Source organism: Molothrus ater, chromosome Z, assembly GCF_012460135.2.
Source record: "Molothrus ater isolate BHLD 08-10-18 breed brown headed cowbird chromosome Z, BPBGC_Mater_1.1, whole genome shotgun sequence".
In the NCBI taxonomy this organism is placed as follows: domain Eukaryota; kingdom Metazoa; phylum Chordata; class Aves; order Passeriformes; family Icteridae; genus Molothrus; species Molothrus ater.
This window is the reverse complement of record NC_050511.2, coordinates 13,412,267-13,429,030: the sequence shown is the minus strand read 5'-3', so window position 1 is coordinate 13,429,030 and position 16,764 is coordinate 13,412,267. Positions and strand designations below refer to the sequence as shown.

Sequence of the window (16,764 nt, the reverse complement as noted above, 5' to 3'; positions counted from 1 at the left end):
GATGTTTCTTGTTTTTTTCAGTCCAGGGTTGCTTTCTGTAGTAAATCTTTGCCTTCTCCTTTCCCTCTTCTTCTTCTGTTCAGTGTACTGCTCACCTCTGTGCTGTTCATGTCCTATTTGTTAATTAGGGTAAATACTCAAGATCATCACATTTGAATCCTCCAACACTCATATTTATCTGTTTAATATATCCTAGAACAGTAAGGTTAAACAAATCTGTTTTGAACTTCAGCAATACTCCTAACGTGTTCTAATATTATTCATCATAGTTGTGGTCAGTTGGGATGAAAGTGGTTGCCCACACATGAGTCTAACCCTTGTGGTTGACATTCTCATCATACTGCAGGAATGCAGTTGTCATTTGTTTCTTACACTGGTATCTATCACCATAGCATGTGGGTGTCTGAAATCATGATCTCAGAGTGACAGATCTTCAGGTGATGTGCCAATCTCATGGTGGTATTGGAAACATAAGGCAAGCTTTGAGCCACATTGTGTATTGCTAACTGTGATTTATTGTCTTAGTTATGGAGATTCAATGGAAGGAGAATAATCCTATGGTAACTGCTGAGTAACAGAGATTTTCACATTCAGAAACCACTTTTTTCCTTTCTTAATGTAGGTGACTTCACGTCTAAGTTAAGCTCTGCTGAATGCTTGTTCTCTAAATACAGCACTCATTGTTAAGGTCTGTTTCCATGCTGAGTTACAGGGATTGTTTCTATAATTATATCATGTGCACTGCACTGTTTCTGGTAGATTACAGCTCTCTATTAAAAAGAATAAGTACAGTCCAGGAGTTTTTCAACAGTACTTGCACATTTATTATGTTTAGCTCTCCATGTGTTTATCCTGACTATTCTGTTATGCTTCTATAGATTGTAGGGTTTGTCGACAAAGAGAGACATCTTCAGAAGCAGTTAATCTACTTCTAATAGCATTGCTTAAATAATTTGGGTGAATTATCCTCTAGCATGCTCATTTCGCTCTGTGGGGATTGGAATGAGTCTGGGTGACTATCTGAGGTCAGACAAGCAGCTTTTAACTAAAAAAAAACTAGGTAAGATGAATCTTAGTTATTGAAACAGTGGTTGTTGCCTGGGTAATCCCAGAAAAGCTAAATTTATTTTCAGTTTTGCTTATTTTTCTTCCTCTTCTTTTTCTATTTCTGATACAGGTCTTGATGTCTTTACATGAAATGTTTCCAGCAGTGCATGCAGCAGAAATGGCTGTCCAGAGAAACCCGCGTTCCTGGGATGCCTGGCAGACTTTGGGACGTGCCCAGCTTGGATTAGGAGAGATAGCACTGGTAGGATAACAGAATTAATTGTGTGTGAGAAGGAAAGTACAGAAATGCCAAGGTTGCTGTAGATCCTTATGGTAACTTGAACATAGACAAGGAGAAAGATCATTATTATTTATCTCCAGTGTTCCCTCTGCTTTATTGTGTTTCACAAATGCTTCCTGTGTGGTTTTGTTGCTGGACTTGTGGAAGACCAGTCTAGCTCGAAGACTTTTGTGTCATATACTATATTTATGTGGTGGCTTTATGCAATAGAACAATTATGCTGACATAACTGCACATACTGCATTCTGTGTGTTGTACTGCTACAGTGCCACTCACCATAATTTAAAGATGAGGGTAATGTGAAGTTCAAGGATCAGCTGATTATTTGGGCTCAGTTTTTATACATGCCTGCTGATAAAATTCTAGTGTCTTGTTTTTCTGGTGTCCTGCTTATGCAGCAAATAGTGTGTGCTCATTCCTGCTTTCCTCTGGCTCCCTGACCTCAAATGGTGGCTGAGGTTGCTTCTTCATTTAATAAGGGAGCAAAAAGCCAGGGATGCTCTGCAGTAGCTGAAGTGCATCTTTTTTTTCTGGGGTATAATAATTTTTTCCTAGTTTCTGTGAAAACACAACAGGTGAACATACCTGCATTTCAAATTCAGACACATTCCCAGAGGTCTATTAGAAAAACATTGCATCATGACCTCTTAGATGAAAAAAGATACTGGTTGTATTCTGAGTAGAAGTAGCTGTGTGCTGTTTTGATACGAATAATTTTGTTGGTAATTTAGAGTGATTTTGCAAAGTTACAATGTCTGAAAATTTTCAAGAATTAAAAAATGATGGGATTTTTTTGATGGAGGTTAACAATTCATACAAAACAAATTTTTAAAATGTAGTAAGAAGCAGTGTTAAAAACCCCAAACCAACCAAAACAAATGCAAACTATGTGAATCACCTAGAGTCACAGAACGCTTTGGCTTGGAGGGAGCCTTAAAGATCATCTAATTCCAACCCCATCCAGCCTGGCCTTGAATATTCCCAGAGATGGGGCATCCACAGCTTCTCTGGGCAACCTGTTCCACATTCTCAGCACTTTCACAGTACAGAATATCTTCCTAAGTTTCCCCCATTTCAGTTTGTTTCTATAACTCCTTGTCACTACGGTCCCTGATAAAGAGTCCCTCTCCAGCTCCCCTGTATTCCCCCTTCAGATACCGGCAGCTTGCTGTGAGGTCTCCACACAACCTTCTCTTCTCCAGGCTGAACAGCCCCAACTTTCTCAGCCCATCTTCAGTGGGGAGGTGCTCCAGTCCTGTTAGACAAAACCTAAGACAAAACCTGTGTGTTACAGATGTGCAGTGTGCACCCTTTGTCGGTGCAGGATCATAATATGAAATATCTCAAATAAATCCATGCATATCTGCATTTCAGCAGTGGTGACATTCCATGGTTTTTGTGGTGTAGAAGGTTAGGGTTGATGGTCTGGTCTGTCTGGATCTTTTCCTTTTAAGTGTATGAAACTGTCACTGTAAATTGTGCCTGAGAATTTTAAATGCACTAGTCTCAGGAAAATTAGAGTTTTATTTCCTTCAAGGACTGATGCTGTTTATTCTGTAAGAAATGGTACAGTTGCTGTAATATCAGTTATAAATAGTAATATACCTGTACTAGGTATATCCAGCAGTTTGATTCATCAGATCCTGCAAGCTTTTTCTACACAGACAAGTCATGAAGCACCAGTGGGACTGGCTATCTGGAGTGCTGGGGACCTAGTGTTCATATTATTTTAATTTTGTCTTATTTTAGAGTAGCACTTCAGTGTTCTTTTAGAGTACACTGTTGAGCTTAATCAGAAAGGGATCTAATTTATGTAGCTGAGACTATTCAGTGATGCAAAGCAAAGGATTTTAAGTGGGAACAATCAGAGATTTACATCAAAGCACTTCATTCATCTGAATGAAGAAGCACACTCTAGGTGCTCCTGTAATTGTTAAATTGACCTTACTGTGATGAAGAGGGAGGGGGAGGGGTTTATCACAGGTAGTTTGCCCTCTCAGTTTTTGATTGTATCTGAGCAGGGAGCCCGTTGGTGTCCCCAGTGCTGTGGTACTGTGTGTTCATACTTCATTGCCTTCTGTCTGTAGGTTGAATTGCCTTCTGATAAATATGTTTTCACATACAGAGAAGTTGGGGAGTTCTTCTAAAATGCAAATAATGTTCACTATTTGTTTTTGAACCAAGCGATTTTTAAGGAATCTTAAGAGGCTAAGACTGATAGAGTTTTAAAATAAGAAGTGAATTCATAGTTACTGAACTTCTGGAGTCCTCTAGACCAAGTGGTTTAAATCATAATTATCCTTTTTCCATTAGTCTTTCATTGCCATGATTTTCTGTTTTTCCCTGTGTCATATTTTTTACAAAGAAAAGTTAATAAAGCATAAATATCAAGGCTTTTTTAGAAATTTTTTTTTTAGATTTGGGAATTACTATCCTTCTAAAGAATTGCTTCTTCTGCTTCTTTGTTTCATTTCTCCCCCACCAACATCTGTCTTCATTACCCACATCCTGCCAAATGTTCTGTTGTGAATACTTTTATTGCTTCACAATGAATGATGCATTTTTTTCTTAGGAAAAAACCAATTTATTTTAATTTGAAGTTTCCCAGGTCTATAATGCTGCTTCCAAACAAATCTGTATATTATGAGCTGTGTAATAATAAAAAAAAGAAAAATTTGCTTGGATGTAGTTTTTGTTAAATTTGTGACAAAAAGAATGAGCTAAATTAGTCCCTTTTTATTTAGCTTTTATGAAAGTTGTTTGCTCTTTTTTCCCCCCTGAATTTACTAAATAGGGTAATTCAACAGTATTACTTAAATGTGAGCAAGGAAAACTTTATTTCTGTAAAGGCAGAAATTCCTTAAATTCTACAAATCAATGTGCAGAGCACGCCTGAGTAAACCTCCAATGTGAATGTAGTAACTGTAGAAATATAGCCAGGCTTGCAGTATTTCTCTCATTTAATTGCAAATACTTGGTTTTACAAAGTAAATATTTACAAATATTTTACAAATATTGGTTTTAGAAATTGAATTTCCTGTACTGCTGATAACATCTTCACTAGTTAACAATTTTGCTCTAATAGCTTCATTACAAAAGTTCCTCCTGTGAGAAGGTTGAGCCCCATGCTTTGATTATTCAAGAGGGGAAAAAAGAAAACCAAACAAAAGCAATATTAAAAAGAAAAACCAAAACTAATCACAAGAAAATCAAGGACTGAATGAAAGCACTGAGTCTCCCACCATGGAGAAATTCATCAGTCCTGTGACATGGTCATGGGCAGCCAGCTCAGGTGGCCCTGCTTGAGCAGGGTCTTGGCCCAGGTGACCTCAGAAGGTCCTGGCCACCCTCATCCATTCTGTGGTTCTGTGACTTCAGCTCTGCCCCATTCTGGGTCCCTGGCAAACCTGAGGACTGAGGATCACAAAGTTGAGAGGGAAGATCTGTAAATATGCACCAGTTGTGCATGGGTTTTGTTTGGTATTTTGAAGGATGTGGTTTCCTGTATTCCTCCTAAGTAGTTAGTGCTTTAGCAGTCTCTAAGTGTGACACAACATTTTGTCAAAAGAATCATGCCTTGACAATATGAATCCCCCCCCTCAGATCAGCCCTTTCCTTTCATCTCTCTTGAAAGAAATAGTTTTTGGTCTTTTAGATAATGATGGGAGTTTTATACTCCCAAAGAGAGAAACGTCAGTGTTTTATTGGAATGTGGCTAATTAACATAACTAATATGAATTTGAGATAATTTTTCAACATTTTACAAATGTTAGCATTTAGAAACAGACTATTTTGGTAATAAAAAGGAAATTGGTGGTTGGCCTTCCACTGAAAAGTCAAAGTATTTAGGAAGTTAATAAGTTAGGAGAGAAAGTACTATGGTTTTCATTTAAAGTGGGGTTCTGTTAAATTCTTTTCAACAGCTTTAAACAGTCCTACTGAGTTATTGAGGTAATAGTCAGTAAAATAAGCTTCCCCAGGAAGGTCTTGTGTTAATCCTGCCCTCTCCATCTACTACAGAGAAACCCTTTTCCTTTTTTAACCACTGTTGGAAATTGTAAATATATTTTGTGATAGTGATTGTTAAAGCACAAAAAGATCTTCTAGTCAAATGTGATTTTTGTTTTCCGTCAGGAAAGCTGAAGGGCATACAAGTCTCCAAAAGTTTAAATGCCCTTTTCAGCTCCACTTCTGCCATGGGTACTCAGTTTCTGTAAGTGATTGTGGCTGATTTAGCTGGCGCCTACCTTTGTCAGATGCTCAGGACTTTAGAGAAAAACATTTCTCAACATTGAGACCTTGTAATTGGACGTTTTAGCTAAATCAGATGTACGGGATAAGACGAACAGGGATGTTGAACAAAGTTTATTTGACCATTGTTTTAAAATTCCTGTAATAAATTTGGCAGTATAATTTGGTAATAAAGAAGTGAATGTGTTCCTGGATTTTCCTGATTTGCCAGGTGAAAATATTGGTAACACTTAAGCTTTATTTTCTTAGGCTATGTCACTTTCTAGGGTGGGTTTGATTTTTGTGGTTGTTTTTTCCTTGGTCCTCCTGGATCATATCCTTGCGTGTGGTAGAGCACAGTATAAGAGGTCTGTGTGGTAGAGGCAGCCTGAGGCAGTGACTTCAGCAGAGCATCAGCAGCCTCGCAGGGGTGTGCACCGAGGTGTGAGGGCAGAAGGGTGGTAAATGCGAGGAAAGAGGGCTGTGAGGAAATGACTTGGTGCAAAGTGACACCCGTGAAATCTATCCCCAGAGCAAAAGAAAGTATAAGAGGGGGATAAGGAGGATGCAAACTTCTTCAAAAAGAGAAGGAGGAAGGTGTGGAAGTGAGGATATCTCACACACATCTACCAGATGGAAACAAAGATTCTTATGCATTTGGAATTTTACCAAATCCCAATAAGCATAAGGCAAAAACAGTCTTTCACATCTGGAAAATTACTATATTTCAAGTACTTTCTCCAGAACATGAGAGTTCCAGAAACGTTGAATAAAATGGTTTTGGAAATGTAAGCAGTGCAAAATACCGTGTTCACCTCATTTTGTAAGACACCAGAATTACTTTTGATGAAATTTTCAGAGAGAATTTCTTTATTGAAAAGCAGAAATAATCTGAACAGAAAATTACACAGAAAAGTTCAAGATGACAGTTTAAAGTAAAAAAAAAAAAAAAAAAAAAATCTGACATTCAGATTATACCATAGAAACTATTAAACTAGAGTGAAAATACCTGAAAGGATGGGACTTTTTTTCTTGTTTGAAGGAGAGAAATGTCATGAGGAGTCTTTAACTATACTAAAATGTCTTATTTCCCTATTTTCTACGTTATTGTGATAAATGCTTCTGTAAAAATTAGTTATTTATGCTCATGGTGAGTAGTACAAAAATAAAACTCAAATTCCAGTAATGTATTGTCATAGAATCACAGAAAGCTTTTGTTTGGAAGGGACCTGTAAAAGTCCTGTAGTCCAACCCCCTGCAATCAGCCAAGATATCTTCAGCTAGACCAGGTTGCTCAGAGCCCTGTCCAGCCTGGCCTTACATTTCCAGGGATGGGGCATTAACCATCTTTCTGGGCAACCTGTTACAGCGTTTCAGTAAATCACTGTAAACAGTATCTTCCGTACATCTAGCCTGAATCTTCCCTTTTTCAGTTTAAAGTCATTGTCCCCTGTTCTATCACTGCATGTCCTTGTAAAAATCCTTCTCCAGGTGTTTTGTGGGTCCTTACAGGTACTGGGAGGCTGCTGTAAGGTGTCACTGAACCCTTCTTTCTCCAGGCTCAGCAGCCCAAATGCTCCCAAAATGTCCTCACAGGAGTTGTGCTCCAGCCCCCTGATTCTCTTTGTTGCCTCCTCTGGGCTCTCTCCAACAGGTCCCTGTCCCTCCTGTGCTGGGAGCCCAGGGCTGGATGCAGTGCTCCAGGTGGGTCTCAGCAGAGCAGAGCAGAGGGGCAGAATCCCCTCCCTGCCCTGCTGCCCACGGGGCTCTGGGTGCAGCCCAGGACACGTTTGGCTCTCTGGGCTGTGAGTGCCATGGCTGGGGCATATCCAGATTTTCATTCATCAGCACCCCCAAGGACTGTGCTGAGTGCTGTAAAAACACACAAGAAATTTTCCTTATTAAAGCTCATTTAACACAGAAAAAGATTACTCACTTCACCAATAGACATCCTTTGAAACAGGTCAGAAAGTGTCTGCCTAGTGTAAAATAAAGGTCTGCCACATACTTTGGTGGCAGATACAACCTCCTAAAATTCTGGCTTTTCTGGAGGTTCATGTATACTGATGATTACTAAGTCCATGTGTTTAAAAAAGTACAGTCTGCTCAGAATTGCCCTTCACACTTGAAGGCTGTGCAGACCAGCAGAGGAGACTCGACTCATGGGACAAATGGAAGATTGTTTGCTACAGAATACTATTTAGTGAGACAAAATGTAAGATACTTCAAAAGTACAGATTTTTCAAATACGGTAATTCCACAAGGAAGAATGTATTGCAGAAGGTTTTCCATTGCACTTCCTTACAGAAGCAAAAGCATATACATGACTGTACTGATAAAAAATCCTATAGTCCTTATATGCAGGGTCTCTAAAATCACAGCTCCTCTTTAAAATGAGGCTAGAAATATCGATTTTTTGTAGTATCACTGTGTTTTCCTACAATGCAACAGGAAATTTGAGAAGGAGATTTACATCTCCATTAGGGGAAGAATTAAAAGTACCACTGTTCTTTTCTTTTGTCATAATAGAAATTAGTGGCTTTGGGCACTATTCCAATGGCAACATAAAATTTCAAATGGATGACAAGTGTGTATTTTTCAGTTTTACATCGCTGCTTTAAAATAATCCCTCTGATCTTTTCCATCACTTAAAATTTACTTTAATATTTTGTTATTTCTTTGTAAAAACGTCAAGCACAAAAACTCTTTTCTAATAGATTTGCCAAGATGATCTTTTTATGCTGTATTGTATGAATCATCAAAGCAGCTTTGACGCTTACCAAATGTTATTTATTGTGCATGAACATAACTATATAGACAGGTTTTAATTAGGAGACCTCTTTCATGGAAAGCTTAAAAGCAGATGGTGTTTGTTTATATTTTGTTTTCAACAGAAATACAAAAATGAGCATTTAGTGTTTACTTGTTTTTCATGTGTCCCTGAAAATTAAAAGCTAGCCAAGTTGAATAAAATGACACTGTTTTACAAGAACTAAACTCCAGTTCTTCTTCTCTTTAAAGTTCAGCATGCTCCTGCACTTCAGAACTGGCTGTGGACCAATAATCAAGCTTTTTTTTTCTATCTGGAATTGAAGGTCTGCCTCTTACAACAGCAGTAATACTGATAGCATCTTAAATCTGATTTTGTATCTCTTTCTTCTGAGTTCCCATAGTATGGAGTCCATATATTCATCTGTGCCATCAGAAGGATGAGCCATCAGTTTCTGTCAGTGCAGAAAAAAAGTTGTGATTTTCCAAATTATTTGGCATGTTTTAAGTGTTTATAAGCTACAACAGAATAAGTAAACTGTGATTTACCATATGTCTTTAAAGTTTTAATATTCAAGTTACCAGAACTCTTCCCAAATACCATCCGAATCCATATCATCACAGTTTTCCCATCTTACAGGAAGATTTCTGTACATGTCATAAAAGAGTTTTGTCTCTAAGGCAACACATTTTCATAACTGACTGTACAGTCATAAATGTGAAATACACTCATCTTTTGTGTACATGTACCTAAGTTTGAGGAGGTAGGTTCAGCCTTGACCACTGTTAAGATAACTAAAAGACAATACAGTTGTAATTCTTGGTGTAGCTTTTTTCTAGTATTGTAGCAACCTCTTATTTTAGATGGCCACATTTCTTTGTTTTTAATTTCACAGCTTCTCTGTTGAGGATTTGTATTTGTGAATATTTTCCCAGCTGAACTGAAAGAAAGGAGAAGCCTCACTAAGTTAGTGAGCCTTACTTCTACTTGTATTATGTTGTTTATAAGATTATAATCTATATAATCTATAGATTATAGAAGTTCTTTCTTAGAGCAGCTCTCGAAGTTTGGAGTTCATTTGGCTCCTTCTATGCATTTATTTATGTGTTTTTATAACCACATGCCTATTACAGAAACTCTTTACCATGTGGCTAGTATTAGTGTATTGTTAGGTATGTATGTGAAACAACTGCATTCTAATTTAAAGGCAGCAATACTAGTGATACTTCAAATTCCAGTCATCCCTTTTCTGTATTTCTTTAAACCATATCTGTTGCTTTTGCCTTATGTACATCTGATGATGAGAGAAAAGTGGAATAGGAAACCATCCAAAAAATTGTTTTTCCTTTTACCTTTTTAATAACAGCATTGTTTTTCATATATGAACTCTCTATTTGTGCCCTTGTTGCCAGGTTCCTAGTTTATTCATGCATTTTTGTCATTTCAGACACAATTGTTTGGGGGTCAGGCTGCTATTGAACCAAGATGAGGGAGGATTCCTCCAAAAAAAGACAGGAGTAAAACGGCTTTTGGCTTTGCTCAAATGATATATGTAATCTTTTTGTTGTTGTCAATTTTTATGAAAAAGGAAGGCTTCAAAATGTCCCATCTTTGTTTCTTCCTTGTTCTGCTTATAGGCAATCCGAAGCTTCCAGGTATCCTTACACATCTTTCCAATGAACCCTGAAGTATGGAAAGAAGACCTTTCCTGGGCAAGAAAACTACAGGAACAGCAGAGGGCCACAAAGACTGAATCAGTGCAAGCCCTGGCAAAAGAGCTTGTACAAGAGTCAATCCCAGACTATGACTTTGAAAGTGATGAAATTGTGGCAGTCTGTGCTGCCATTGCAGAGAAGGAGAAAGCTCTTTCAGCAGCTAAAACGATGGTGATTGTGTCTGCTTCAGGTACAGTAGAGACTGTTACTGAGCAGGACAATTGTCCTGCAACTCCTGATGAAACTCTTTTCATCAGGGCTCGGTAGGGCAGCCTCACGAGTTGTCATACCTATAATTTTTAAGAACTGCTGTTATTTATTGTATTTTGCTTGCTTTGTGTTTGTTCTTTTTTTATTAAATGGTAGAATAGCCTACAAAAGTTAAAGAACTGAAGCTATTTTTCTTTCCTTAATTAAAAAAGCAATGACCTGAGTTGTTGTTCCATCTGTATTTGTCAAAAAGAAAGCCAAGAGTTGATTCTAAAAATTCTAAATTCTTATGAACAAATGTAATGTTGAAATGCTTAACTGCATTCTAACAGCTGCTTCATCTTTGTGTATTTCATAATTTTACAAGTTAATGTGTACATTTTCCCAGTAATTAGGAAAGTTTTATTTAAACTGTAAAAGTGCTGTGGTTTATCCCCAGCTGGCAACTCAGCCCCACTCAGCTGACTGCCTCCTGGTGGAATGGGGGGGAGAATTGGAAGAGTAAAAGTGAAAGAACTTGTGGGCTGAGATGGAGACAGCCTAATAAGAAAAGTAAAAGCTGCACATGCAAGCAAAGCAAAACAAGGGATTCACCCACTAGTTCCCATGGGCAGGCAGGCATTCAGGTATCCCCAGGAAAGCAAGGCTACATCACGTATGACTTGGGAAGACCCTTGGAATGTCCTCCCTTCATCTACCTCCTTCTTTCCCCAGTTCTGTGTGTTGTGCTGTGAGATTGAATATCCCTGTTGTCAGCTGGGGTCAGCTGTTCTGGCTTGCCTCTTCCTAGCTTCTTGTGCACCCCCAGTCTTCTCACTGGTGGGGGGGGATGCGAAGCAGGAAAAGGTCTTGACCCTGAGCAAGCACTGCTCAGCAGTAATAAAAACAATGTGTGTTACCAATATTTGCCAGCACAAAATCAAACCTAGCCCCCTACTTGCAACTCTGAAGAAAATTAACTCTATCCCAGCCAAAACCAGCGCAAAAAGAAAAAGGGACGTTTAAAAATTATTTTAATCACTATTAATTAACATTATTTTCTTCCAGTAAAAGTGTGAACTGTTTTCTGTTATTGACAGTCTTTGTTTTCATTAAGATTACTTGTTCTATGAGAAAGTTTCCTATGAAGCAGGGATGGTTTATTATTTTGTAGAAACCTTTATGTTGCTTTCCTCAGTGAGTGGGTTAAACACTTCTGATTAGATGAAAGGAAATGCTTTACCAACCAAAACCCTGAATGCTTAGTTACAACTAAATGTTTCACCAGAAGAAAGAACACTGTTTGTGACTGAAACTGGCCTTTCCTTATCTTGTGTGCTGTGCTACAGAAATCACCAAAAGTAGAATGGTGGGAGTAGGAAATATGGCTGAAGCGTACTGTATTTGGGGCTTTTCTTTCCTAGTGAGGCCAGTCTGATAAAGGGAGTCGATTTGCTTTTCCTGATTCTTATGACCTACCATTAAAAGTATGCTCTTAAAGAATGAGTTTTGCAGGACAGTGCTGCTGGAGTCTTCCTTTTTATCCCTTTTGGATTTTGGGTGCAGTGGTGGGTAATGAGGCATACCCTAGGAAATGTTTTTAACGTTGATTTTTTTTCATGGGAAGGTGGCAATTTGTTCCTCACACAGGAAGTTCAAAGAAACGAAATCAGGCTGTTTCTTTGATGTGCTCTGTGCTGAGACTGTTCTCATTTCATTGTCTTGGAGATGTGGTAGAGATGATCACATGCTAACAGTACTGGAAAAAATGGTCAGCTGAGGAATTCCTGAAGAATTCAGTTTGGGAACATGTAATTTTTTACTTGATTTTGATAAAATTTTGTATGATAATAAATACTTTTGTAGACAAGTGAAACTTTTGAAATCAGTCATCTTTGCACTTTTCAAGTCTGATTTCTAATTTCAAAATAACGCATTTTAAAAGAAAATAATGTTGCTTGATGAGTATAGTGTTTTTGCAGTGGAAAATGCATTGCAGAAAAACTATCTCAAATCATATTTTCTGTTTATCTGGTATCACAGTATCTTTATTTAAGAGAATATGTAAGTTTTCATTAATGTTTGCAAGAGTCCCCTGAAATGTTTTTTGTATTTGTGAATTTTTAGGTCTGTGCTTGCATGAGCGCACATTCACACAAAATCTTCTGAGTACATTCACACAAAATCTTCAAAATAATTAGAACTACAGTGGCATAAGTATATTAAGAAATGTAAAACATCATCATGCTTCATTTTTATTTCTTCATTAAGTTCAGAATGATTTTAAATGCTTACTGGATAGGCACTTGATTAAGATATGGTTTGATAGTTTAAATTATTAGAGTTTAAGGATTTCTTAATCTTTCTTCTATCAACTTAATACAATCTAGTCAGCCGTAGAAAGAATTATCATGAGAGGGATTTGGACAGATTTCTTCAAAGAAGAGATCTTCTCTGGCTGGAAAAGGAGATGTGTGAGATGCTCTAGGGTACATTTTCGTTTTGGAGGAGCTTTGCTGTATCCACCTCATCTTTTCTTTCTTTGCGCTTTGTACTTGCGTCAGTGTTCTGTCTTTACTCATACAGGAAGGACTGCTGCCCTTCTCTCAGAGGCCTGTGTTATCACAGAATCTGTTTCCACTGAAGTGATTCACAAAGTTCCTATTGACTTCAGCACTGCAGAACCAGACTGCTGGAGGGGTGTACATCTGCACTGTCAGGTTGCGCGGGGCTCAAGGGGTGGTGATTTCCATCTCATACTAAATGTATTTTCCTTCTGATTAGATTAGGTGATGAATTCTAGGTATTGTCAGAACTGTAGTGTTTTGTAGAGCAGTTAAGTTCCTGGGACACTCTTTTCAAACTGGGGAGAAGTTCAAATATTGATGATTTCAACACTGTTCTTTTACAGCATGCCATGTTTTGCATGTATGTAATTTTCTGGATCGGTTTGCGGTTTGAATAAAATCCTGACTTCTGCGGCTTAGTGATGTCTGTTTATTCTTTGGGTTATAACAAAAATAAGTGTTATTTCCCATTCTTGAATGTTCCTCATTTAATAATTGGCTTTTGTCTCTGGTGAACATGTTAATTTGTTTTAGTAAAAAAGAAAAGAAGACATCTCGGGGAAAAATATTTAACAAAAAGTGATGCTCAGAGCTTTTAAACCCTTCAGGGATATCCACATGAGATGGAGCAAAAGGAGATGTTATCCAAAACAGGATATTAGTGAAATACACTCCTTTGACATTATATTATATTAAAAAAATATATATATTTATTGTCTGTCATCATTTAGTGGCAGTGACTGCAGCAGCTTTCATGTGTTTGCCTTCCATATGAATCACATACTAAAATGCTCAAGAACAACACTGGGTTAGATGGATAATTTTGTTTGATTTTAAAAACTACAGTTAAACATTCAGATATATTTTTCCCTTTGAGTCCCTTTGTATACAGTGGAAAGAAATACACAGCCTCATGGGGCCACTCATATGCCTTGTGTTAGATAAGTATCAGAATGAGTTGAATCAGCCTCCCAAGGTGCCTAATTATTTCCCTTGACTACAGAGGAAGCTCAAGGTGACTGACTGGCATAACCTAAAATGCTGAAGGCAGGCATGTGACTTCCACTCTCAGAGATAAATATCTTTAAAAACCTTTAATGTACTGAGAGAGAAATAAATCTTTTCTGACAATACTAGAGGGTAAAAAAGGAAAAGGGATCAGGTAACACAACAGTGACTCCTACTTGATAATACCATAAGAAAGTGGATTTTAAAAGTAGTCACGGAGAGGGATAAAAACCAAATCAAGCAGTTTACTCTGGGTTTAGAGATCAAGATCAGAGAGGTAGCACTGGAAACTTGCTTGCCCACACAAGGTAAGTTCCCTCTCAATCCTAAAACCAAGGGAAAGGAGGTAAAATACTAGCATTGAGATGCTATCTTTAATTTTTTGAGTTCACAGAATAGCTATAAAACTATAATGACTGTAGTTAGGACTGGGGCACAGGAAAGCAGAAGCATGTGGGCTTGGTTTGTTGGCAGACTGCAGGAGCTATGTGTTTACTGTCAGTCACTGTCATGTTAACATGGTGTTCTCAGATGTGCTGGAGTCCCTGGGCTATCCTGTCTCCAGAAGGGCTGGTTCTGGAGCAGGAGGGGCTGATGGGCATGGGTGACTGCTTTCAGGGCTGATTTCCTAAGAGCCACAAGGCTAGGAGCTGTAAGGATTGTAAAGGATAAACGATCAAAGGGAGTGATTAGATGTGGGGATCGAGCTGCCTTTGGTTTCACAGAGCAGGAGATTCACTGAGTTTCTAGGTCTGTAAAGTTGGCAAGCCTGGAGGAGGGCCTGGAGTGCAAAGACCTGGTGGTATTTGGTAGCTCTAATATTAAATCTGCCTTAAGTGGACCAGGTTTGCTGTTGTGTCTGGCAGCAAAAATAAAACCTCAAAAGCTTCCTGACTTGAATGTTGGCTGTGCCATTTGAAAAAACAGCAGATTACACTGATCCTGTTAGTGCGTTGGCATTGGGCCTGTAGCGCCAGTTCGGGTCAGGCAGCACGGGTGTTCCCGACAGCAGGAATGTGTGAGCCTGATTTAAAACAGCCCAAGCCCTCTGACAGTACATCCTACACCCTTAACCGTTCATAAGGCTAACTTACCATGGATCAGAGATTCAAACTAATCTACAGATCTTCACAGAAACCACTGTCTGGTACAGATACTGGCTCTCATCCTGCCTGTAGTGGGTGGATCCTCCAAGCCCTGCCACAGGACAGGGGCTTAAATTGAGTTAGGGCTGGGGTTTGGGGTGTGGTTGCAGGGTTGGAGGTCTAGCAGTGTCCCTGTAAAGGGTTTGGGGTGTGGTTGCAGGGCTGGAGGTCTAGCAGTGTCTCTGTGAAGGGTTCAGCAAAGCGGTGATCTGGGATGTCTGGGCAGGACACTGCTGGAAGTGAGGGAGGGGGACTGCCAGCCACAGGACTAGCAGGGCGGACAGAGTTTGAGAGATACAAGTTTGCTATGAGAAGTTGTTGAATCAGTACATTTTCTGTGAACACAGAGGACTGGGGAACGTGAATGGTGATGTGAAATGCCGTTCTGAGGGGAAATGGACCTCTGGGGTTTTGGGACATACGGGAAATATTGATGTGTGAGAAAGGAAACACTTTTGTATATATGGAAACTACTCCTAATACCTAGCAAGAAAATAACCTTTTAACCTCCATGTGGCAAATTAGACTCTTCAAATTTGTAGCCTTATTTTAGACTTGTTAAGCTCAGGGAGGCTGAGGAATGTATCCAGTAATGTGTCTGTGGTCAGCATTGGAGGAAGGTGCTAAACCTGAGTGGGAGGTGCTAAACCTGAGAGGAAGGTGCTAAAGCTGAGTGGGACTGTGGGGCAGGTGAATGAGATGTCACTACTGTCACCCTAAAAAAAGGAACACTTGCCCAGTCCTTCTGCCCAACTGCTCCTGAACACTCATCTGTGTTTGCAACTGGGCAACAGAAGTGCTCTGATTTTGCCTTTGTTCACTTCCATGGGGCTGTGGCAGGCAATTCCAGTGTTGTTCAGAAGATTTAGTGGGCTGTTTGGGAATCACCAAGTTCACTTCTGAGGGAGTTCATGTTGATAATGAGTCTTGTCCACTAGTGATACACTGTGAACCCTGGGGGCAGGAGGACCTCAGGCCTATCCCGTTTGCTAAGGGACGCTACTTAAGATGGTCTATTCTTGCTTAAAATTCTTTCAGACCGTGTGTAGTTCTCATCAGTAATGATGACAAGGAGTAATAAAGGCATATTAATGAAATAATTTTAAAAATAGCAAGCCCTTGCTTATTTAAATACTTACACACTATAGATATTCAACTCTGTCATTGCATAAAGTACCAATAATACTGGTGTGCTGCTGTGGGCCGGCTGCAAAGGTGTGGCCCCATATTGGTACATGTGGTGTTATCTGCACCAGTGGCAGTCCCACCTTCCTGCTCTGCCAGGTGCTATTTCCTGCTTTAGGAAGTATGGTGAGTCTGTTCTATTTGTTGGTCACTAGTAAGCAACAGACCATAGTGAGGTGGTTTAATTGCAAGGAATTCAGGCAGATCTTTTATCTGAAGATCTGTATCAAATCTGTAGCTGCAGCAGGAGCTTGGGCAATACTGTTCTCCAGCTTAACTGGTGTAAAGTGGCTGCTGCTGCTGCAAATATTTGTGTAGAGATTTAACTTCAGTTTCTATATGTATGAAGGCAAACAAGCTCAACCCCTCCCCTGTCAAAGGGAAATGTCTTTGTTCAAAAAAAGAATTTTTGTGGCTCTATGTCAGTGCTCTTGGGGATAGTTTTGAAGACAGCTGCTTCTTGCTGATGGTGATCGTGCTGTGGTGTTTTGGAAACTTGCAGGACAAAGTATGTTTTGGCAGTAGCTGAGTCAAAGCATTCCAAGATGGGAGGCTTGTTAAGGCAAGGAGTTGGCACTGAATGGCAGACTCATGTAGACATCTGAGA

At 39.1% G+C, this 16,764-nt stretch overlaps 1 protein-coding gene across 2 annotated transcripts in view; it reads left to right on the top strand.

Moving 5' to 3' along the window:
* Positions 1-13,238, top strand: part of TTC33 (tetratricopeptide repeat domain 33) — a 43,811-nt gene extending 30,573 nt beyond the window's left edge. For both annotated transcript variants that reach the window (XM_036403595.1, XM_036403596.1), the window contains exons 4-5: positions 1,178-1,309; positions 9,986-13,238. In XM_036403595.1, coding sequence (XP_036259488.1) covers positions 1,178-1,309; positions 9,986-10,330 — 477 coding nt within the window. In that variant the 3' untranslated portion in view covers positions 10,331-13,238. The remainder of the gene's footprint in view (positions 1-1,177; positions 1,310-9,985) is intronic.
* The last annotated feature ends 3,526 nt before the right edge of the window (positions 13,239-16,764 follow it).